Source organism: Gymnogyps californianus, unplaced genomic scaffold (genome assembly GCF_018139145.2).
Source record: "Gymnogyps californianus isolate 813 unplaced genomic scaffold, ASM1813914v2 HiC_scaffold_310, whole genome shotgun sequence".
Taxonomy (NCBI): domain Eukaryota; kingdom Metazoa; phylum Chordata; class Aves; order Accipitriformes; family Cathartidae; genus Gymnogyps; species Gymnogyps californianus.
In genome coordinates this window covers 1,196-26,159 of record NW_026114192.1, presented here as the reverse complement: position 1 = coordinate 26,159, position 24,964 = coordinate 1,196, and the positions used below count along the sequence as shown (strand labels likewise).

The following is a 24,964-nucleotide window of genomic DNA, read 5'->3' as shown; positions in this document are numbered from 1 at the left end:
GTTTGGCTGGAGACTGGGCTGATAAGCGGCCGAAACTGCATGAACGCAGCAGAAAATCTGACTACGAGTCAACCACTTTACGCTATAAATATGTGCAGCCATCAGGGTCCGTTGAGCTCTCCCTCCATAGCAGCTGGCTGCACGGCAGTGATCTCCCCTTGAGTAGGGACGCCTCTCAAGGTTACCCCTCGAGGCCGAGAGATCCCTTACCTGACACCAGGCATCGATGGGTTGGTAAGTGACATTTTTTTGCATGCACGTAACATTTAAGATACGTATAGTAAGCTTACGCGATACTCTCTGTATCCCATACTAACTTTAAGTGTAGGAAATAGCAGAGTATTGGCCGCCAATCCATCTGTACTTATTAAATATTTTACATACCTAAATTTACCGATTAGAACTCAATAAACTAACTACTCGATCAGATCTGTCTGAGTGATCTCTGACTCTTCTCCTGCGACACCTGGACGGTATCAAAAGCATCATTGGTGCCCAATTCTCAGCTTTGGGTCTCCTTTGCTACTGAAATCTCAGTTATAGAAGACGGATTGGTACCTGCGCTTCAGTCAAATCAACATTCAGTCCTAATCCTTCCCGACAAAAGGGTCAGGAACTACATCTCCAGCCTTACTTATTGTCCTTTTAACCCTTCACATCCTCAAGGCATTGCCTTCTCTAAGGCTCTGTTTTAATCAAGTTTAGCAAGACCAAGCTCACATCTACTCCACGACCTCTTTATAGCTGTTCCTGGGTTTCCAACACACACACACACACGCACACAGACACAGAGCATCCAACAGGCTCTGTACATTTTAATCCCTTTGCACGCAGGAGTTCCAGTTCTTTGTCGCTTTTATTGCCAAGTGAGAAAAAATGGAGTCTAGATCCCTTTTCTCACAAGAACCTCTTATTGCTCAGAAAGAAGGCTTCTTCTCTTGAAATTTCCCCCCCTCAAAGCGACTGGATCCCCAGATACTTCCCGACTTTCCTATCTCCAAAACGTCCCGTTCCTACCCCAGTCACTATCATTCTTCAAACCACCAACCCCCTTCAACTTCTACATGGAGGAACCTGCCTTTTAGGCTTTGTGATGGGTTGACCTTGGCCGGCTGCCAGGGGCCCACCCAGCTGCTCTCTCACTGCCCCTCCTCAACAGGACAGGGGGAGAAAACAGGATGAAAAAGTTCCTTCAGGAAAGAGCCACCTGCCGGATCCACGGGCAGCAGGGAAATACCTGCCCCGGACAGCGTTTTGCCCTTTCTTAAACATGTTTTCACAGGGGCGCCACCAGCTTTGCCGAGTTGCTCAGCTTTGGCCTGCGGTGACTCCGGTGCCTAGCTGGCTGGAACCAGCTGTGTCCGGCACAGGGCAGACCCTGGCCTCTTCTCACAGAGGCCACCCCTGCAGGCCGCACCTGGAGCACTGTGTCCAGTTCTGGTTCCCACAGTTCAAAAAAAAAGACGCAGACAGACTGGAGAGGGTCCCAAGGAGGGCCACCAAGATGATCAAAGGGCTGGAGAACCTGCCCTATGAGGAAAGACTGAAGGACTTGGTCTTTTCTCCCTTGGAGAAGAGAAGGCTCGGGGGGGATCACAGTATTCCTGTACTTAAAGGGTGGCTACAAAGAGGACGGAGGCTCTCTCTTCACAAGGAGCCACATGGAGAAGACGAGGGGCAACGGGTACAAGTTGCACCAGGAGAGAGGTTTCACCTCGATACAAGACAGATATTGTTTTTTTTTTTACAGTGAGAACAATCATCCACTGGAACAGCCTCCCCAGGGATGGTAGAGTCCCCATCGCTGGAGGTTTTCAAGATGCAATTGGACAGGGTGCTAGATAATCCCATCTAGGCTCCCTTTCCCACAAAAGGTTGGACCAGATGATCTTTCGAGGTCCCTCCCCACCTGGGCTGCTCTAGGATTCTACGATTCTTCAGTGGATCGCTGCTTAATAACCCTTTGCTCTCTCTGGTTTGGAGCAAAGGATCGGCAACGTCGCCTGCGAGGCGAGACATAAATTCCACCAGGCGCCACAGACTTCTAAAACCTATGGTAATCACCCAGTCTCTCTGAATGTATAAGCCATACCTAGCTGCTTCAAAATTCCCCCGCCTCCAGAAGCGGGAACACCTTCTAGATACCTTAGGGCGTTTACACAGACAGAACAATAGATGATACCTAGCTCAATCATTCAGTAAGCAAACGCTGCACCAGTGCAGTTTCAAGGAAACATCACATGTCAGTTTCCAGCTACTTCAGGTAAATCATTTCCATCTCTTCCCCGGGAAGATTAAATAAAGGTGAAGTCCTCGGGTTACTCACACGCCTGTGTCACCAAACTTCACCTGATCGCTTGGGGCTATAGAAGAGGTGAAGACGCCTTCCAGTGGGCGTCTCAGAGGCCTCAGTAACATAGTGTTCGAGGGCAACGAAGGATCGCCCTGCTTTCCCACGCCCATCTCCATCTTTCTTTAACAGCTATTAAAAAAGGAAGTTTGCCATCTCCCTGTGATGTAGTTTTGGTTTGGGTCTGGCTGGGATGGAGGTAACTTTCCCCATAGCAGCCCTCATAGTGCTGTGCTTTGTAGTTGTAGCTAGAAGGGTGTTGATAACACACCAATGTTTCGGCTACTGCTGAGCAGTGCTCCCACAGCATGGAGGCTGTCTCTCCAACCACCCCCACCCCACAGTCCAGTAAGCTGGGGGTGGGCAAGAGGCTGGGAAGGGACAGAGCCAGGACAGCTGACCCAAACTGACAAAAGAGATATTCCACTGTGCTATGGAAGCACCACAGCTGCCATTCAGACCGATTGTTTTCCTCCTACCGCATCCCTCCTCACCACAAAAGGGATATCAACGGGGCCTTAGCACACGGCCATTGATAAAGTGCTCCAACAGGAGTTGGATGCTTCCAACACATTGCACCGTGCCAAAACCACCCTTGTATGGCATGCCTGTAGCGTCACATACAGTATTTTCTAAAGTTTTAGCAGCAGCCTACGCTGGCTTTATGTACATTTGCGTACCACTTCCAAAACGCTAAGAGTTTGCTTCCTACAAGACGCAGGAGACTGCTAAGCGGTTCCAGCGTCACGCTTCAAATGACTGGGCAAATCATTATCTCTCTCTAGAACACTGTTAACAGACTGAAACATTCCACATACTTACACTCCGGGGAGACACCGTTTTAACTTGCAGAACTATTTCCCTCAGTGAGACACACAAGACAGAGATGATATCCCCATGCTAAATCTTTATTGTGCAACTGCTGCTCAAAGCTTTTATTACCTTCCACAGACACACGTCACAGAAAATTAGACATCAACAGTGGCTAGACTGACGGGCAACAGACGAAATCCATTCAGTGGCGATTTGTACACGTGCAGCAACTCTTGCGGTGCAAAAATCTTAGCCAGGCGGCCAGCCCAACTGACAGCCACCCAGAATACGTAGACGTACGTGACAGACAGACTGCCCACCCTCGGGCCCTTCATCCGCAACCATCCGGAATCCATTGGTCAGGCCCAGGTGAGCAGCACGCTTCTTGCCAACAATCATTAAATGCCCAAGAAGCTGGAGAAGGAAGTACAAAACCATAAATAACTAAAATAAAAAGCCACACACAAAGAGGGGAGAGGGCAGGAAGGGAAGGAATGAGAGCAGAGAACCACCCAGAGAAACCAGGTAGCCAATTCCTAGCAATTCAACCATTGCGCTTCAAATGACCGTCTGTCCGCCCGCCCGCAACTGACATTTTCCAAGCAAAGCTACAAAGACCGATTCTGCACACTATAGGGGAAAGAAGAGCCATGCAATTTTTTTCAAGCTAGACAGTAACGGACTACAAAACAGCCACAGAAGCTAAGTTTGTCTCCGGGTTAAAGCCCCCACTATATCTTCAGGCAACATAAGCAATTCGGGTGGAAAATAAACTTTAGGCTGCTTTTGCGTGGGTTTACAAAGTCTTTGAACTTGACTTGCATAGCTGAAAGTGAAGCATCCAGCACCTCTCAACCAGCTTTGCCCTTCCTCACCCCCGACCTGCCAAAAACCCCAAGCCCTCTTCTCCGTATTAGAAGAAGTACTACCACTCTTACTCTAAACCGTGACAATAGGCATCAGACTGCGCTCCAAAACAACACTGCATTTTGCACCAGAAGTACATACCCAGGGATGAGCATTGCTTTATATCACTACTTTTAGTCAAAAAGCTCAACTCCATTACAAGCTAGAGGCAAAAGATTATAGCGCCAGAAAACCCAAAACAGCCTACTGTGCCCCATCAAGAGGAAAAGGGGGATGGGAAAGAGTCTAGTAAATTAGGAACTAATTACAGGTACAGTTTAGCGTACAGAAAGCTTCCACAGTACTTACAGATTCACCAGAATCTTCCGCTTCAGATAACCTGATAATTGGCTCCTTAGGCATGACTAGGAAAAGCGTCGGAGCTTGGGGTGAAAGATCACGGAACGCAAGGCACTGGAGGAAGAGTAAACAGTTAAAACGTAATTGGCTTCAGAGAAAGGTAATAGCTTAAGCAAATCAATATGCCCCACTGAACTCGTACAGAAGCAGATTACCAGATACCCCAAACACAAGCCGAAACGCTGATTTTTCTTACGTGATATTAATACTTTCTATACACAAAATACAACGTATTTACAGAGCCCCCTCCAGAAGTGGGATTCAGCATGTAAGATGATGGGGGCAAGGAGACGGGCCAGTACTTCAGATTAGCGACCTCCAGTATGGTTTCATTTGGGTTGATCGTTTCCTAAGCAGTTTTTCTATTCGATGTGGTCCACACAGAGGCAGGAGACAAATGGCTTAACTGAATCAGCAAAAATTTAGTGAAGTGGAAGATCAGCGGCCATTCGTTTTCCACGGTACAGGGAGCTCAAGTATTGAACAAAAGCATAATCACAGGAAGCCTGCAAGTGCATAGTACGAGTCTGGCTTCTAGATTGCACATAAACCCTGCCTTCAAAAGCAGAAGACATCCCTAACTGTTAATCTTCAGCATTTTAATAACAAAATTACACGGGATACTAACTTAAAGTTAACATCGTGTAGGTAACGGCTGCATTTTTTTCCCCCAGTCTAAGCAGCTCGCTCTAGTTCCTAGCGCCTTGTGGTGCGCCAGCGTCCGTGAACCTTGCAAGCATGCTGTTATCACGGTCCCACTTCACCACAGAAACAAGATCTGGGAAGCTTTTGCAGCCTGCAGGACGACCGGGTTCTCGATTTTTTATTTTTTTTTTTTTTTTTTTAAGAAAAATAAGAAAAGCTGTAATTCTTTGCTTTAATAATCCAGTTTGGGGGTTCAGAACTAAAGCCTAGCACAGCAGGGCTGTGAAATCTCTATAATGCTATGACGAGGCACATCAAGACCTGCATTCCTCCTATGCAGAACTAACTCATTACGGTCACTACTCAGACGTTCGCTGTTTACATACATACACACACACACACACACCACCCCTGGAATCCCCGAGGAGATTGACTGCGTGTGCTTAATCTAAGGTTTCAAGACTATCATCCTACACGAGGCAGGACCACTCCCATCCCTCGGCAGCAAACTTTGCACGACTTGCAGCGCCAAAGGGATATCGCGCGGCAAACGTCTGCGGCTGCCACCAAGTGCGTTACCGTCAGAGGCCCTCCTCTACGCACGCACGCACGCACGCACGACACAGTGGGGCTGGGAACCGAGGCGAGCCGGACAGCACCAGCAACCCAGTACGCGCCGCGGCAGCCGGGGGAGGGGGGCACCGAAGAAGCGCGATGTTTTAGGGATGGTGCAGTAGAGAGCGCCACAACCCAGAGAGGCCCCGTCCGTCCCCCGTCCCTCCACTCACCCGCAGCAACGCCGCCACCCGCCCTGCCGCGCTCCCGGGCACCGCGCAACGGGTCCTCGGCTCAGGGTGCCTGCGAGCGCCGGGGGACGGAGGGGACGGGGGGAAGGGAAGAGGAACCGCGCACAGAGCAAAGCCGCGGCTACCTCCTCGTCCTCGTAGATGACGTTGGCGGGGAAGCGCCTTGCCGATGACCTTTCCGAAGACAGTAGTGGCGCCACCGGGCCGGGCGGCCCGCGCCCCAATAATCTCGTCAGCCACGACAAGGCCCGTTGTCGCCCCCGCGCTTCCTCCACTCGGCCAGGCCCTCCGCGGCGCCCGTTGGGCCGCCAGATCGCCGCCGGCCGATCCCGCGTCTCGATTGGCTGTCTCGTCTGTCGTTTTCGCTTGTCCCCGCCCCCTTGGCGGGTCCGCCCTCGTCGACCTGGTGCTTACCGGGGCTCAGGGAGTTTGCGTGCCCTCGGGGCGCGGAGGGATCCGACCTGGGGTGGAGGGAGAAGACGTTGGGCGAGTCCGCGGAGGGATCTGCGTGCCGTGTAGTGCTGCGACCCTGTGGGCGGGCAACGAGGTCTCAGGAGAGGCTGTTGTAGCTAGAAGTACTATTTCTTGTTATTTATTAACGCATCAAGTCCACCCATGACGTGCTTGTGGCTTTTTGGTGCTGCTCCCTCCAGTCAAATGACTGCTTTTGCCAGGGCAGGGCAGGCCTTAACTTTTCAGAACGTTTCGCAGAACCAACAGAAGTTCCTCAAAATTGTTCCCTGAAAGCCCCGCTTCAATTGCAGACGTTTCTAAGCTGCATGCCGCCTGGCAGAAAATAAAAATACAAAGCGTGTGTTCAGCACTGGTGGCTTGAGGGCTGGAGGGCAGATCAAGATAGGATTTGCGCTAAGCTGGGTAGGAGGCTTTTAGAAAAATAGGCAGTGCCCCCAAAGCTGCCCAAGGGTGGTCTGTGGTGCCCTGCACCCCCGGGGACAGTGAGCAATTTGATTGGTCTACACAACTGTATTGTAACTTATATAAACCCTGCTTTCCTCTATATCGGGCTAAGGATCTCCTTAGCCTTCTTTGCGGCAAGGGCACATTGTCGGCTCATGCTCAACTTGGTGTCCACCAGGAGCCCCCCACGTCCTTTTCTGCAAAGCTGCTTTCCAGCCAGTCAGCCTCCAGCATATACTGGGGCATGGGGCTGTTCCTCCCCAGGTGCAGGACTTGTGTATGTTCAGGTTCCTCAGGTGGTCTCAAACCGGATCGTTTCCTACAATGGGAGGGACTTTGTTCCCCCAGTCCCTGCCTTGAGGTTCAGGGACTTGAGAGATGTGGGAACAGTGATTGCCAGTGAAAACGGAGGAAAAAAATCGTTGAGTACCTCAGCCTTCTCCATGTCCCTTGTCGCTAGATCTCCTGTCTTCTTTATCGGAGGGGTGGGGGTGGTGTACGTTTTCTTTAGTCTTCCTTTTCTGGCCAACGCACCTGTAGAAGCCCTTCTTATGGTTCTTCACATCCCTTGCCAAATTCAGCTCCAGCTGTGCCTTAGCTTTCCTGATCCCATCCCTACACACCCAGGCAGCATCCCTATATTCTTCCCAGGATGCGTGTCCCTGCTTCCACTGCCTATGCATTTCCTTCTTGCGCTTCGGCTCGACCAGAAGGTCCTTACTCAGCCATGCCGGTCTCCTGCCTTCCTTGCCTGATTTCTTACGCATGGGAATCGAGAGCTCTTGTGCTCCAAGAAAAACGTCCTTAAAGAGCTGCCAGCTCCCTTCTGCTCCTTCTGCACAGTGGCTTCCAACTCCTCCTGTTTGTTACCCGTGCATTGGTATAGAGGCACTTCAGTTGGGCTGTCGACCGTGTCACCTTTTTGGAGGATCAAGCCCCAATTCCTCTGTGGCATTTCTCAGGTGTTCCCCTGTTGGTTCCTAACGCATCAGCAGCCCCTGGCTCTTCTCTGTTGCTCAAAACTCCATCCCCTCCCCCTGCTGAGTCTAGTTTAAAGCCCTCCTTGTAAGTCTGGCCAGCTTGTTGGCCAAGACCCTCTTGCCCCGCTTGGTCAGGTGAATCCCATCAGCTCCCAGCAGACCCAGCTTCTCAAAGGTAGATCCATGATCATAGAAGCCAAAACCTTGAGTATGGCACCAGCTACGCAGCCAGGCATTCACCTGTTCAATCCGTCTCCTCCTTCCTGGACCCCTTCCTCTGACTGGGAGGATAGAGGAGAACACCGCCTGTGCTCCTGATCCTTTTCGCATTGCTCCGAGGGACATATAGTCTCTTGGGAGGGTTCTAAGTTGCCTCGTCAGACCCTACACGGAATAGTAGGAGCGGATGATAATCTGTAGGGGTCACCAGGCTCGGCAGCCTCTCAGTGACGCCACGAATGCGAGCTCCTGGTAGGCAGCAGACTTCTCTAGAGAAATCGTCTGGACGGCAAATGGGTGCTTCGGTGCCTCTCAGTAGGGAATCTCCAATTACTAATACGTTACGTGCTTTTCTGGTGGCACTGCTTCTAATGCGGGTGGGTGGTTGGGTCAGCTTTGCACGGTTGGCTTGTCCTGGATCCTGTCCGTTTCACGTGCTCTTCAGTCTCCAAGCCCAGAGCATCCTGTCTGTTATGTAGGGACACCTCAGGAGATGGGGGAGGGTTCTTCCTTCTACCCCGAGCACAGACAAGCGTCCGGTCTCCTTCATCTCGTGAGTTACTTGTGTCAGTCAGCTCGAGGTTGGATTCAGGCTTACCTTCCTCTTGCGCAGCCTTAAGGCAGGCTGTCGCTCAGCCTGGGACAGCGTACAATACCACGCATCAATCTCCTGCTCGCGTTCCCGGATACTGTGCTGCCTGTCGAGCTCCTCTTGTAACATAGTTACTTGTCCAAGGAGATCTTCCAGCTGGGCACGCCTGCAGCTGTGACATCCACCGCTGCCTTCGGGTGCTAGGGGGACTTCCAGGTACTGGAGCTCCATGCAGCCCGAGGTCTAGACAGCTATATCGGTCCTTGGGAGGTCTGTTTGGGGGGAGACGTCAGCATAGGTAGGCTGTAGTGCTTCCGTTTGGGTTGCAGCCACAGCCTTGCAGTTGTGGCAGGTGGACACCATTTTCTTTCAGCAGGTCACCCCGAAGTCCCAGGACAGAAGAGAAAGGGCGGCAGGTACCAGGGGGGGGAAGGGAGAGAAGGGGCCGCTGCAGTCCCACAGCCTTTTCCATGTCCTGTGTCACCAGGTCCCCCCGCCTCATTCAGCAGAGGGCCCACATTTTCCATAGCCTTCCTTTTGTCACCCATGTACTTATAGAAGCCCTTCTTGTTGTCTTTGACATCCCTTGCCAGATTCAATTCCAGTTGGGAATTCCAGCTTTCCTAACCTCAGCCCTGCATGCTCGGACACCGTCTCCGTATTCCTCCCAGGTTACCCGTCCTTGCTTCCACCCTCTGCAGGCTTCCTTTTTGTGCTTGAGCTTGGCCAGGAGCTCCTTGCTCATCCACGCAGGCCTCCTGGCATTTTTGCCCGACTTCCTGCTCGTTGGGATGGACCGCTCTTGAGCTTGGAGGAGGCGACCCTCCAAGGTTAACCAGCTTTCTTGGGCCCCTCTTCCCTCCAGGGGATGCTATCCCACGGGACACTTCCAAGCAGATCCCTGAAGAGGCCAGAGTCGGCTCTCCTCAAGTCCAGGGCTGTGAGCTTGCTTTTTACCCTCCTCTCGGGATCCTGAACTCCACCATCTCATGGTCACTGCAGCCAAGGCTGCCTTTGACCTTCACATCCCCAACGAGCCCCTCCTTGTCGGTCAGTAGGAGGTCCAGCAGAGCACCTCTCCTCGTTGGCACCTCTATCACTTGGGTGAGGAAGTTGTCGTCGACGCGCTCCAGGAACCTCCTAGATTGCTTATGCCCTGCTGTGTTGTCCCTCCAGCAGATATCGGGGTGGTTGAAGTCCCCCGTGAGGACCAGGGCCTGCAAACGCCAGGCTGCTCCTATCTGTCTGTAGAGGGCCTCATCCGCTTGTTCTTCCTGGTCGGGCGGCCTATAGCAGACACCCACTACAATGCCACCCTTACCCGTCTTCTCTTCAAGCCTTACCCATAAGCTCTCAGTTGGCTCATCAGCCCTCCCCAGCCAGGGCTCCATGCATTCCAGCTGTTCTCTCACATAAAAGGGCCACTCCCCCTCCTCATCTTCCCGGCCTGTCCTTCCTAAAGCCTGCCCGTAGCCCTCCATTGCAACGCTCCAGTCACGGGAGCCATCCACCACGTCTCCGTGATCCCAACAAGATCGTAGCCCTGCAACTGCACACGCATCTCTGACTCCTCACGCTTATTCCCCATACTGCGTGCGTTAGCGTACAGGCACTTCAGAGAGGCACCCCGGCACGTTGACTCCCTAGAAAGGGTTTTGGGGATTTCTCCATAATGGTGCCTTGTAGGCACTTCCTTGCTTACATGCAAATGCTGGAGGTGACCCTGCTTAAGCCCCGTTTTGTTGATTTTGTGACCCCTTCCCATCACATCACCCCCTGCCCTTTGCTCAGTGACCCTGTCCGTCACTCCCTCACAGGGCTGCTGGTTACTCTCTCCCTCCCCCTCAGTCTTAGTTTAAAGCCCTCCTAATGAGGTCAGCTATCCTACTGGCAAAAATACCTTTGCCCCGCTTAGTGAGGTGGATCCCCTCTCTCCCAAGCAGACGCTGATCCACAAACAGGGTCCCATGGTCATAGAACCCAAAACCCTGTCGCCAGCACCAGCTCCGCAGCCAATTATTGACCCGCATTATCAGTGCCCTCCTCCTCCCACCCTTTCCCCTCACCGGCAGGACTGAGGAGAACACCACCTGGGCCCCCATGCCCTTGACTACCGCCCTCAGAGCTCTGGGGTCATTGCTAGGGGAAACCTGGTGTGACGGATGCGCTCCTCCTGCTTCAACTAACTGACCTGTGGTCCAGGCAGATGCTCAACAAGTAGGCCTAACCAAAGTTAATCCTAGTGCGTGAGGCTATCGGCGAGAACCCAGCACCAAAACCAACAAACCGGTTTGGCTGGAGACTGGGCTGATAAGCGGCCGAAACTGCATGAACGCAGCAGAAAATCTGACTACGAGTCAACCACTTTACGCTATAAATATGTGCAGCCATCAGGGTCCGTTGAGCTCTCCCTCCATAGCAGCTGGCTGCGCGGCAGTGATCTCCCCTTGAGTAGGGACGCCTCTCAAGGTTACCCCTCGAGGCCGAGAGATCCCTTACCTGACACCAGGCATCGATGGGTTGGTAAGTGACATTTTTTTGCATGCACGTAACATTTAAGATACGTATAGTAAGCTTACGCGATACTCTCTGTATCCCATACTAACTTTAAGTGTAGGAAATAGCAGAGTATTGGCCGCCAATCCATCTGTACTTATTAAATATTTTACATACCTAAATTTACCGATTAGAACTCAATAAACTAACTACTCGATCAGATCTGTCTGAGTGATCTCTGACTCTTCTCCTGCGACACCTGGACGGTATCAAAAGCATCATTGGTGCCCAATTCTCAGCTTTGGGTCTCCTTTGCTACTGAAATCTCAGTTATAGAAGACGGATTGGTACCTGCGCTTCAGTCAAATCAACATTCAGTCCTAATCCTTCCCGACAAAAGGGTCAGGAACTACATCTCCAGCCTTACTTATTGTCCTTTTAACCCTTCACATCCTCAAGGCATTGCCTTCTCTAAGGCTCTGTTTTAATCAAGTTTAGCAAGACCAAGCTCACATCTACTCCACGACCTCTTTATAGCTGTTCCTGGGTTTCCAACACACACACACACACACGCACACAGACACAGAGCATCCAACAGGCTCTGTACATTTTAATCCCTTTGCACGCAGGAGTTCCAGTTCTTTGTCGCTTTTATTGCCAAGTGAGAAAAAATGGAGTCTAGATCCCTTTTCTCACAAGAACCTCTTATTGCTCAGAAAGAAGGCTTCTTCTCTTGAAATTTCCCCCCCTCAAAGCGACTGGATCCCCAGATACTTCCCGACTTTCCTATCTCCAAAACGTCCCGTTCCTACCCCAGTCACTATCATTCTTCAAACCACCAACCCCCTTCAACTTCTACATGGAGGAACCTGCCTTTTAGGCTTTGTGATGGGTTGACCTTGGCCGGCTGCCAGGGGCCCACCCAGCTGCTCTCTCACTGCCCCTCCTCAACAGGACAGGGGGAGAAAACAGGATGAAAAAGTTCCTTCAGGAAAGAGCCACCTGCCGGATCCACGGGCAGCAGGGAAATACCTGCCCCGGACAGCGTTTTGCCCTTTCTTAAACATGTTTTCACAGGGGCGCCACCAGCTTTGCCGAGTTGCTCAGCTTTGGCCTGCGGTGACTCCGGTGCCTAGCTGGCTGGAACCAGCTGTGTCCGGCACAGGGCAGACCCTGGCCTCTTCTCACAGAGGCCACCCCTGCAGGCCGCACCTGGAGCACTGTGTCCAGTTCTGGTTCCCACAGTTCAAAAAAAAGACGCAGACAGACTGGAGAGGGTCCCAAGGAGGGCCACCAAGATGATCAAAGGGCTGGAGAACCTGCCCTATGAGGAAAGACTGAAGGACTTGGGTCTTTTCTCCCTTGGAGAAGAGAAGGCTCGGGGGGGCCTCATCACAGTATTCCTGTACTTAAAGGGTGGCTACAAAGAGGACGGAGGCTCTCTCTTCACAAGGAGCCACATGGAGAAGACGAGGGGCAACGGGTACAAGTTGCACCAGGAGAGAGGTTTCACCTCGATACAAGACAGATATTTTTTTTTTTTTTACAGTGAGAACAATCATCCACTGGAACAGCCTCCCCAGGGACGCGGTAGAGTCCCCATCGCTGGAGGTTTTCAAGATGCAATTGGACAGGGTGCTAGATAATCCCATCTAGGCTCCCTTTCCCACAAAAGGTTGGACCAGATGATCTTTCGAGGTCCCTCCCCACCTGGGCTGCTCTAGGATTCTACGATTCTTCAGTGGATCGCTGCTTAATAACCCTTTGCTCTCTCTGGTTTGGAGCAAAGGATCGGCAACGTCGCCTGCGAGGCGAGACATAAATTCCACCAGGCGCCACAGACTTCTAAAACCTATGGTAATCACCCAGTCTCTCTGAATGTATAAGCCATACCTAGCTGCTTCAAAATTCCCCCGCCTCCAGAAGCGGGAACACCTTCTAGATACCTTAGGGCGTTTACACAGACAGAACAATAGATGATACCTAGCTCAATCATTCAGTAAGCAAACGCTGCACCAGTGCAGTTTCAAGGAAACATCACATGTCAGTTTCCAGCTACTTCAGGTAAATCATTTCCATCTCTTCCCCGGGAAGATTAAATAAAGGTGAAGTCCTCGGGTTACTCACACGCCTGTGTCACCAAACTTCACCTGATCGCTTGGGGCTATAGAAGAGGTGAAGACGCCTTCCAGTGGGCGTCTCAGAGGCCTCAGTAACATAGTGTTCGAGGGCAACGAAGGATCGCCCTGCTTTCCCACGCCCATCTCCATCTTTCTTTAACAGCTATTAAAAAAGGAAGTTTGCCATCTCCCTGTGATGTAGTTTTGGTTTGGGTCTGGCTGGGATGGAGGTAACTTTCCCCATAGCAGCCCTCATAGTGCTGTGCTTTGTAGTTGTAGCTAGAAGGGTGTTGATAACACACCAATGTTTCGGCTACTGCTGAGCAGTGCTCCCACAGCATGGAGGCTGTCTCTCCAACCACCCCCACCCCACAGTCCAGTAAGCTGGGGGTGGGCAAGAGGCTGGGAAGGGACAGAGCCAGGACAGCTGACCCAAACTGACAAAAGAGATATTCCACTGTGCTATGGAAGCACCACAGCTGCCATTCAGACCGATTGTTTTCCTCCTACCGCATCCCTCCTCACCACAAAAGGGATATCAACGGGGCCTTAGCACACGGCCATTGATAAAGTGCTCCAACAGGAGTTGGATGCTTCCAACACATTGCACCGTGCCAAAACCACCCTTGTATGGCATGCCTGTAGCGTCACATACAGTATTTTCTAAAGTTTTAGCAGCAGCCTACGCTGGCTTTATGTACATTTGCGTACCACTTCCAAAACGCTAAGAGTTTGCTTCCTACAAGACGCAGGAGACTGCTAAGCGGTTCCAGCGTCACGCTTCAAATGACTGGGCAAATCATTATCTCTCTCTAGAACACTGTTAACAGACTGAAACATTCCACATACTTACACTCCGGGGAGACACCGTTTTAACTTGCAGAACTATTTCCCTCAGTGAGACACACAAGACAGAGATGATATCCCCATGCTAAATCTTTATTGTGCAACTGCTGCTCAAAGCTTTTATTACCTTCCACAGACACACGTCACAGAAAATTAGACATCAACAGTGGCTAGACTGACGGGCAACAGACGAAATCCATTCAGTGGCGATTTGTACACGTGCAGCAACTCTTGCGGTGCAAAAATCTTAGCCAGGCGGCCAGCCCAACTGACAGCCACCCAGAATACGTAGACGTACGTGACAGACAGACTGCCCACCCTCGGGCCCTTCATCCGCAACCATCCGGAATCCATTGGTCAGGCCCAGGTGAGCAGCACGCTTCTTGCCAACAATCATTAAATGCCCAAGAAGCTGGAGAAGGAAGTACAAAACCATAAATAACTAAAATAAAAAGCCACACACAAAGAGGGGAGAGGGCAGGAAGGGAAGGAATGAGAGCAGAGAACCACCCAGAGAAACCAGGTAGCCAATTCCTAGCAATTCAACCATTGCGCTTCAAATGACCGTCTGTCCGCCCGCCCGCAACTGACATTTTCCAAGCAAAGCTACAAAGACCGATTCTGCACACTATAGGGGAAAGAAGAGCCATGCAATTTTTTTCAAGCTAGACAGTAACGGACTACAAAACAGCCACAGAAGCTAAGTTTGTCTCCGGGTTAAAGCCCCCACTATATCTTCAGGCAACATAAGCAATTCGGGTGGAAAATAAACTTTAGGCTGCTTTTGCGTGGGTTTACAAAGTCTTTGAACTTGACTTGCATAGCTGAAAGTGAAGCATCCAGCACCTCTCAACCAGCTTTGCCCTTCCTCACCCCCGACCTGCCAAAAACCCCAAGCCCTCTTCTCCGTATTAGAAGAAGTACTACCACTCTTACTCTAAACCGTGACAATAGGCATCAGACTGCGCTCCAAAACAACACTGCATTTTGCACCAGAAGTACATACCCAGGGATGAGCATTGCTTTATATCACTACTTTTAGTCAAAAAGCTCAACTCCATTACAAGCTAGAGGCAAAAGATTATAGCGCCAGAAAACCCAAAACAGCCTACTGTGCCCCATCAAGAGGAAAAGGGGGGATGGGAAAGAGTCTAGTAAATTAGGAACTAATTACAGGTACAGTTTAGGTACAGAAAGCTTCCACAGTACTTACAGATTCACCAGAATCTTCCGCTTCAGATAACCTGATAATTGGCTCCTTAGGCATGACTAGGAAAAGCGTCGGAGCTTGGGGTGAAAGATCACGGAACGCAAGGCACTGGAGGAAGAGTAAACAGTTAAAACGTAATTGGCTTCAGAGAAAGGTAATAGCTTAAGCAAATCAATATGCCCCACTGAACTCGTACAGAAGCAGATTACCAGATACCCCAAACACAAGCCGAAACGCTGATTTTTCTTACGTGATATTAATACTTTCTATACACAAAATACAACGTATTTACAGAGCCCCCTCCAGAAGTGGGATTCAGCATGTAAGATGATGGGGGCAAGGAGACGGGCCAGTACTTCAGATTAGCGACCTCCAGTATGGTTTCATTTGGGTTGATCGTTTCCTAAGCAGTTTTTCTATTCGATGTGGTCCACACAGAGGCAGGAGACAAATGGCTTAACTGAATCAGCAAAAATTTAGTGAAGTGGAAGATCAGCGGCCATTCGTTTTCCACGGTACGGAGCTCAAGTATTGAACAAAAGCATAATCACAGGAAGCCTGCAAGTGCATAGTACGAGTCTGGCTTCTAGATTGCACATAAACCCTGCCTTCAAAAGCAGAAGACATCCCTAACTGTTAATCTTCAGCATTTTAATAACAAAATTACACGGGATACTAACTTAAAGTTAACATCGTGTAGGTAACGGCTGCATTTTTTTCCCCCAGTCTAAGCAGCTCGCTCTAGTTCCTAGCACCTTGTGGTGCGCCAGCGTCCGTGAACCTTGCAAGCATGCTGTTATCACGGTCCCACTTCACCACAGAAACAAGATCTGGGAAGCTTTTGCAGCCTGCAGGACGACCGGGTTCTCGATTTTTTTTTTTTTTTTTTTTTTTTTTTAAGAAAAATAAGAAAAGCTGTAATTCTTTGCTTTAATAATCCAGTTTGGGGGTTCAGAACTAAAGCCTAGCACAGCAGGGCTGTGAAATCTCTATAATGCTATGACGAGGCACATCAAGACCTGCATTCCTCCTATGCAGAACTAACTCATTACGGTCACTACTCAGACGTTCGCTGTTTACATACATACACACACACACACACACCCCCTGGAATCCCCGAGGAGATTGACTGCGTGTGCTTAATCTAAGGTTTCAAGACTATCATCCTACACGAGGCAGGACCACTCCCATCCCTCGGCAGCAAACTTTGCACGACTTGCAGCGCCAAAGGGATATCGCGCGGCAAACGTCTGCGGCTGCCACCAAGTGCGTTACCGTCAGAGGCCCTCCTCTACGCACGCACGCACGCAGCGCACACACGACACAGTGGGGCTGGGAACCGAGGCGAGCCGGACAGCACCAGCAACCCAGTACGCGCCGCGGCAGCCGGGGAGGGGGCACCGAAGAAGCGCGATGTTTTAGGGATGGTGCAGTAGAGAGCGCCACAACCCAGAGAGGCCCCGTCCGTCCCCCGTCCCTCCACCACCCGCAGCAACGCCGCCACCCGCCCTGCCGCGCTCCCGGGCACCGCGCAACGGGTCCTCGGCTCAGGGTGCCTGCGAGCGCCGGGGGACGGAGGGGACGGGGGGAAGGGAAGAGGAACCGCGCACAGAGCAAAGCCGCGGCTACCTCCTCGTCCTCGTAGATGACGTTGGCGGGGAAGCGCCTTGCCGATGACCTTTCCGAAGACAGTAGTGGCGCCACCGGGCCGGGCGGCCCGCGCCCCAATAATCTCGTCAGCCACGACAAGGCCCGTTGTCGCCCCCGCGCTTCCTCCACTCGGCCAGGCCCTCCGCGGCGCCCGTTGGGCCGCCAGATCGCCGCCGGCCGATCCCGCGTCTCGATTGGCTGTCTCGTCTGTCGTTTTCGCTTGTCCCCGCCCCCTTGGCGGGTCCGCCCTCGTCGACCTGGTGCTTACCGGGGCTCAGGGAGTTTGCGTGCCCTCGGGGCGCGGAGGGATCCGACCTGGGGGTGGAGGGAGAAGACGTTGGGCGAGTCCGCGGAGGGATCTGCGTGCCGTGTAGTGCTGCGACCCTGTGGGCGGGCAACGAGGTCTCAGGAGAGGCTGTTGTAGCTAGAAGTACTATTTCTTGTTATTTATTAACGCATCAAGTCCACCCATGACGTGCTTGTGGCTTTTTGGTGCTGCTCCCTCCAGTCAAATGACTGCTTTTGCCAGGGCAGGGCAGGCCTTAACTTTTCAGAACGTTTCGCAGAACCAACAGAAGTTCCTCAAAATTGTTCCCTGAAAGCCCCGCTTCAATTGCAGACGTTTCTAAGCTGCATGCCGCCTGGCAGAAAATAAAAATACAAAGCGTGTGTTCAGCACTGGTGGCTTGAGGGCTGGAGGGCAGATCAAGATAGGATTTGCGCTAAGCTGGGTAGGAGGCTTTTAGAAAAATAGGCAGTGCCCCCAAAGCTGCCCAAGGGTGGTCTGTGGTGCCCTGCACCCCGGGGACAGTGAGCAATTTGATTGGTCTACACAACTGTATTGTAACTTATATAAACCCTGCTTTCCTCTATATCGGGCTAAGGATCTCCTTAGCCTTCTTTGCGGCAAGGGCACATTGTCGGCTCATGCTCAACTTGGTGTCCACCAGGAGCCCCCCATGTCCTTTTCTGCAAAGCTGCTTTCCAGCCAGTCAGCCTCCAGCATATACTGGGGCATGGGGCTGTTCCTCCCCAGGTGCAGGACTTGTGTATGTTCAGGTTCCTCAGGTGGTCTCGAACCGGATCGTTTCCTACAATGGGAGGGACTTTGTTCCCCCAGTCCCTGCCTTGAGGTTCAGGGACTTGAGAGATGTGGGAACAGTGATTGCCAGTGAAAACGGAGGAAAAAAATCGTTGAGTACCTCAGCCTTCTCCATGTCCCTTGTCGCTAGATCTCCTGTCTTCTTTATCGGAGGGGGTGGGGGGGTGGTGTACGTTTTCTTTAGTCTTCCTTTTCTGGCCAACGCACCTGTAGAAGCCCTTCTTATGGTTCTTCACATCCCTTGCCAAATTCAGCTCCAGCTGTGCCTTAGCTTTCCTGATCCCATCCCTACACACCCAGGCAGCATCCCTATATTCTTCCCAGGATGCGTGTCCCTGCTTCCACTGCCTATGCATTTCCTTCTTGCGCTTCGGCTCGACCAGAAGGTCCTTACTCAGCCATGCCGGTCTCCTGCCTTCCTTGCCTGATTTCTTACGCATGGGAATCGAGAGCTCTTGTGCTCCAAGAAAAACGTCCTTAAAGAGCTGCCAGCTCCCTTCTGCTCCTTCTGCACAGTGGCTTCCAACTCCTCCTGTTTGTTACCCGTGCATTGGTATAGAGGCACTTCAGTTGGGCTGTCGACCGTGTCACCTTTTTGGAGGATCAAGCCCCAATTCCTCTGTGGCATTTCTCAGGTGTTCCCCTGTTGGTTCCTAACGCATCAGCAGCCCCTGGCTCTTCTCTGTTGCTCAAAACTCCATCCCCTCCCCCTGCTGAGTCTAGTTTAAAGCCCTCCTTGTAAGTCTGGCCAGCTTGTTGGCCAAGACCCTCTTGCCCCGCTTGGTCAGGTGAATCCCATCAGCTCCCAGCAGACCCAGCTTCTCAAAGGTAGATCCATGATCATAGAAGCCAAAACCTTGAGTATGGCACCAGCTACGCAGCCAGGCATTCACCTGTTCAATCCGTCTCCTCCTTCCTGGACCCCTTCCTCTGACTGGGAGGATAGAGGAGAACACCGCCTGTGCTCCTGATCCTTTTCACATTGCTCCGAGGGACATATAGTCTCTTGGGAGGGTTCTAAGTTGCCTCGTCAGACCCTACACGGAATAGTAGGAGCGGATGATAATCTGTAGGGGTCACCAGGCTCGGCAGCCTCTCAGTGACGCCACGAATGCGAGCTCCTGGTAGGCAGCAGACTTCTCTAGAGAAATCGTCTGGACGGCAAATGGGTGCTTCGGTGCCTCTCAGTAGGGAATCTCCAATTACTAATACGTTACGTGCTTTTCTGGTGGCACTGCTTCTAATGCGGGTGGGTGGTTGGGTCAGCTTTGCACGGTTGGCTTGTCCTGGATCCTGTCCGTTACTCACGTGCTCTTCAGTCTCCAAGCCCAGAGCATCCTGTCTGTTATGTAGGGACACCTCAGGAGATGGGGGAGGGTTCTTCCTTCTACCCCGAGCACAGACAAGCGTCCGGTCTCCTTCATCTCGTGAGTTACTTGTGTCAGTCAGCTCGAGGTTGGATTCAGGCTTACCTTCCTCTTGCGCAGCCTTAAGGCAGGCTGTCGCTCAGCCTGGGACAGCGTACAATACCACGCATCAATCTCCTGCTCGCGTTCCCGGATACTGTGCTGCCTGTCGAGCTCCTCTTGTAACATAGTTACTTGTCCAAGGAGATCTTCCAGCTGGGCACGCCTGCAGCTGTGACATCCACCGCTGCCTTCGGGTGCTAGGGGACTTCCAGGTACTGGAGCTCCATGCAGCCCGAGGTCTAGACAGCTATATCGGTCCTTGGGAGGTCTGTTTGGGGGAGACGTCAGCATAGGTAGGCTGTAGTGCTTCCGTTTGGGTTGCAGCCACAGCCTTGCAGTTGTGGCAGGTGGACACCATTTTCTTTCAGCAGGTCACCCCGAAGTCCCAGGACAGAAGAGAAAGGGCGGCAGGTACCGGCAGGGGGGAAGGGAGAGAAGGGGCCGCTGCAGTCCCACAGCCTTTTCCATGTCCTGTGTCACCAGGTCCCCCGCCTCATTCAGCAGAGGGCCCACATTTTCCATAGCCTTCCTTTTGTCACCCATGTACTTATAGAAGCCCTTCTTGTTGTCTTTGACATCCCTTGCCAGATTCAATTCCAGTTGGGAATTCCAGCTTTCCTAACCTCAGCCCTGCATGCTCGGACACCGTCTCCGTATTCCTCCCAGGTTACCCGTCCTTGCTTCCACCCTCTGCAGGCTTCCTTTTTGTGCTTGAGCTTGGCCAGGAGCTCCTTGCTCATCCACGCAGGCCTCCTGGCATTTTTGCCCGACTTCCTGCTCGTTGGGATGGACCGCTCTTGAGCTTGGAGGAGGCGACCCTCCAAGGTTAACCAGCTTTCTTGGGCCCCTCTTCCCTCCAGGGGATGCTATCCCACGGGACACTTCCAAGCAGATCCCTGAAGAGGCCAGAGTCGGCTCTCCTCAAGTCCAGGGCTGTGAGCTTGCTTTTTACCCTCCTCTCGGGATCCTGAACTCCACCATCTCATGGTCACTGCAGCCAAGGCTGCCTTTGACCTTCACATCCCCAACGAGCCCCTCCTTGTCGGTCAGTAGGAGGTCCAGCAGAGCACCTCTCCTCGTTGGCACCTCTATCACTTGGGTGAGGAAGTTGTCGTCGACGCGCTCCAGGAACCTCCTAGATTGCTTATGCCCTGCTGTGTTGTCCCTCCAGCAGATATCGGGGGTGGTTAAATCATTTCCATCTCTTCCCCGGGAAGATTAAATAAAGGTGAAGTCCTCGGGTTACTCACACGCCTGTGTCACCAAACTTCACCTGATCGCTTGGGGCTATAGAAGAGGTGAAGATGCCTTCCAGTGGGCGTCTCAGAGGCCTCAGTAACATAGTGTTCGAGGGCAACGAAGGATCGCCCTGCTTTCCCACGCCCATCTCCATCTTTCTTTAACAGCTATTAAAAAAGGAAGTTTGCCATCTCCCTGTGATGTAGTTTTGGTTTGGGTCTGGCTGGGATGGAGGTAACTTTCCCCATAGCAGCCCTCATAGTGCTGTGCTTTGTAGTTGTAGCTAGAAGGGTGTTGATAACACACCAATGTTTCGGCTACTGCTGAGCAGTGCTCCCACAGCATGGAGGCTGTCTCTCCAACCACCCCCACCCCCACAGTCCAGTAAGCTGGGGGTGGGCAAGAGGCTGGGAAGGGACAGAGCCAGGACAGCTGACCCAAACTGACAAAAGAGATATTCCACTGTGCTATGGAAGCACCACAGCTGCCATTCAGACCGATTGTTTTCCTCCTACCGCATCCCTCCTCACCACAAAAGGGATATCAACGGGGCCTTAGCACACGGCCATTGATAAAGTGCTCCAACAGGAGTTGGATGCTTCCAACACATTGCACCGTGCCAAAACCACCCTTGTATGGCATGCCTGTAGCGTCACATACAGTATTTTCTAAAGTTTTAGCAGCAGCCTACGCTGGCTTTATGTACATTTGCGTACCACTTCCAAAACGCTAAGAGTTTGCTTCCTACAAGACGCAGGAGACTGCTAAGCGGTTCCAGCGTCACGCTTCAAATGACTGGGCAAATCATTATCTCTCTCTAGAACACTGTTAACAGACTGAAACATTCCACATACTTACACTCCGGGGAGACACCGTTTTAACTTGCAGAACTATTTCCCTCAGTGAGACACACAAGACAGAGATGATATCCCCATGCTAAATCTTTATTGTGCAACTGCTGCTCAAAGCTTTTATTACCTTCCACAGACACACGTCACAGAAAATTAGACATCAACAGTGGCTAGACTGACGGGCAACAGACGAAATCCATTCAGTGGCGATTTGTACACGTGCAGCAACTCTTGCGGTGCAAAAATCTTAGCCAGGCGGCCAGCCCAACTGACAGCCACCCAGAATACGTAGACGTACGTGACAGACAGACTGCCCACCCTCGGGCCCTTCATCCGCAACCATCCGGAATCCATTGGTCAGGCCCAGGTGAGCAGCACGCTTCTTGCCAACAATCATTAAATGCCCAAGAAGCTGGAGAAGGAAGTACAAAACCATAAATAACTAAAATAAAAAGCCACACACAAAGAGGGGAGAGGGCAGGAAGGGAAGGAATGAGAGCAGAGAACCACCCAGAGAAACCAGGTAGCCAATTCCTAGCAATTCAACCATTGCGCTTCAAATGACCGTCTGTCCGCCCGCCCGCAACTGACATTTTCCAAGCAAAGCTACAAAGACCGATTCTGCACACTATAGGGGAAAGAAGAGCCATGCAATTTTTTTCAAGCTAGACAGTAACGGACTACAAAACAGCCACAGAAGCTAAGTTTGTCTCCGGGTTAAAGCCCCCACTATATCTTCAGGCAACATAAGCAATTCGGGTGGAAAATAAACTTTAGGCTGCTTTTGCGTGGGTTTACAAAGTCTTTGAACTTGACTTGCATAGCTGAAAGTGAAGCATCCAGCACCTCTCAACCAGCTTTGCCCTTCCTCACCCCCGACCTGCCAAAAACCCCAAGCCCTCTTCTCCGTATTAGAAGAAGTACTACCACTCTTACTCTAAACCGTGACAATAGGCATCAGACTGCGCTCCAAAACAACACTGCATTTTGCACCAGAAGTACATACCCAGGGATGAGCATTGCTTTATATCACTACTTTTAGTCAAAAAGCTCAACTCCATTACAAGCTAGAGGCAAAAGATTATAGCGCCAGAAAACCCAAAACAGCCTACTGTGCCCCATCAAGAGGAAAAGGGGGGATGGGAAAGAGTCTAGTAAATTAGGAACTAATTACAGGTACAGTTTAGTGTACAGAAAGCTTCCACAGTACTTACAGATTCACCAGAATCTTCCGCTTCAGATAACCTGATAATTGGCTCCTTAGGCATGACTAGGAAAAGCGTCGGAGCTTGGGGTGAAAGATCACGGAACGCAAGGCACTGGAGGAAGAGTAAACAGTTAAAACGTAATTGGCTTCAGAGAAAGGTAATAGCTTAAGCAAATCAATATGCCCCACTGAACTCGTACAGAAGCAGATTACCAGATACCCCAAACACAAGCCGAAACGCTGATTTTTCTTACGTGATATTAATACTTTCTATACACAAAATACAACGTATTTACAGAGCCCCCTCCAGAAGTGGGATTCAGCATGTAAGATGATGGGGGCAAGGAGACGGGCCAGTACTTCAGATTAGCGACCTCCAGTATGGTTTCATTTGGGTTGATCGTTTCCTAAGCAGTTTTTCTATTCGATGTGGTCCACACAGAGGCAGGAGACAAATGGCTTAACTGAATCAGCAACAAATTTAGTGAAGTGGAAGATCAGCGGCCATTCGTTTTCCACGGTACAGGGAGCTCAAGTATTGAACAAAAGCATAATCACAGGAAGCCTGCAAGTGCATAGTACGAGTCTGGCTTCTAGATTGCACATAAACCCTGCCTTCAAAAGCAGAAGACATCCCTAACTGTTAATCTTCAGCATTTTAATAACAAAATTACACGGGATACTAACTTAAAGTTAACATCGTGTAGGTAACGGCTGCATTTTTTTCCCCCAGTCTAAGCAGCTCGCTCTAGTTCCTAGCACCTTGTGGTGCGCCAGCGTCCGTGAACCTTGCAAGCATGCTGTTATCACGGTCCCACTTCACCACAGAAACAAGATCTGGGAAGCTTTTGCAGCCTGCAGGACGACCGGGTTCTCGATTTTTTTTTTTTTTTTTTTTTTTTAAGAAAAATAAGAAAAGCTGTAATTCTTTGCTTTAATAATCCAGTTTGGGGTTCAGAACTAAAGCCTAGCACAGCAGGGCTGTGAAATCTCTATAATGCTATGACGAGGCACATCAAGACCTGCATTCCTCCTATGCAGAACTAACTCATTACGGTCACTACTCAGACGTTCGCTGTTTACATACACACACACACACCCCCTGGAATCCCCGAGGAGATTGACTGCGTGTGCTTAATCTAAGGTTTCAAGACTATCATCCTACACGAGGCAGGACCACTCCCATCCCTCGGCAGCAAACTTTGCACGACTTGCAGCGCCAAAGGGATATCGCGCGGCAAACGTCTGCGGCTGCCACCAAGTGCGTTACCGTCAGAGGCCCTCCTCTACGCACGCACGCACGCACGCACGCAGCGCACACACGACACAGTGGGGCTGGGAACCGAGGCGAGCCGGACAGCACCAGCAACCCAGTACGCGCCGCGGCAGCCGGGGGAGGGGGCACCGAAGAAGCGCGATGTTTAGGGATGGTGCAGTAGAGAGCGCCACAACCCAGAGAGGCCCGTCCGTCCCCGTCCCTCCCACCCGCAGCAACGCCGCCACCCGCCCTGCCGCGCTCCCGGGCACCGCGCAACGGGTCCTCGGCTCAGGGTGCCTGCGAGCGCCGGGGGACGGAGGGGACGGGGGGAAGGGAAGAGGAACCGCGCACAGAGCAAAGCCGCGGCTACCTCCTCGTCCTCGTAGATGACGTTGGGGGGAAGCGCCTTGCCGATGACCTTTCGAAGACAGTAGTGGCGCCACCGGGCCGGGCGGCCCGCGCCCCAATAATCTCGTCAGCCACGACAAGGCCCGTTGTCGCCCCCGCGCTTCCTCCACTCGGCCAGGCCCTCCGCGGCGCCCGTTGGGCCGCCAGATCGCCGCCGGCCGATCCCGCGTCTCGATTGGCTGTCTCGTCTGTCGTTTTCGCTTGTCCCCGCCCCCTTGGCGGGTCCGCCCTCGTCGACCTGGTGCTTACCGGGGCTCAGGGAGTTTGCGTGCCCTCGGGGCGCGGAGGGATCCGACCTGGGGGTGGAGGGAGAAGACGTTGGGCGAGTCCGCGGAGGGATCTGCGTGCCGTGTAGTGCTGCGACCCTGTGGGCGGGCAACGAGGTCTCAGGAGAGGCTGTTGTAGCTAGAAGTACTATTTCTTGTTATTTATTAACGCATCAAGTCCACCCATGACGTGCTTGTGGCTTTTTGGTGCTGCTCCCTCCAGTCAAATGACTGCTTTTGCCAGGGCAGGGCA

The 24,964-nt window shown here is 51.9% G+C and overlaps 2 protein-coding genes and 1 pseudogene across 2 annotated transcripts; all 3 read right to left on the bottom strand.

The window, feature by feature from the left end:
- Window positions 1-3,237: 3,237 nt before the first annotated feature.
- LOC127028341 (adenosine 5'-monophosphoramidase HINT1-like) lies at window positions 3,238-8,820 on the bottom strand. The gene is given in 5 exon segments (XM_050914052.1): window positions 3,238-3,577; window positions 4,379-4,483; window positions 6,006-6,035; window positions 6,037-6,299; window positions 8,649-8,820. Coding segments are annotated over 5 exon segments (735 nt in total). The 3' UTR covers window positions 3,238-3,412.
- Window positions 8,821-14,123: 5,303 nt separating this feature from the next.
- On the bottom strand, window positions 14,124-19,608 carry LOC127028340 (adenosine 5'-monophosphoramidase HINT2-like; annotated as a pseudogene).
- Window positions 19,609-21,644: 2,036 nt separating this feature from the next.
- Window positions 21,645-24,699, bottom strand: LOC127028339 (adenosine 5'-monophosphoramidase HINT1-like; the record flags this gene model as incomplete). Its single annotated transcript, XM_050914051.1, is given in 4 exon segments — window positions 21,645-21,984; window positions 22,787-22,891; window positions 24,408-24,460; window positions 24,463-24,699. Coding segments are annotated over 4 exon segments (560 nt in total), but the record flags the coding sequence as incomplete, so codon positions are not given.
- Between the last annotated feature and the right edge of the window lie 265 nt (window positions 24,700-24,964).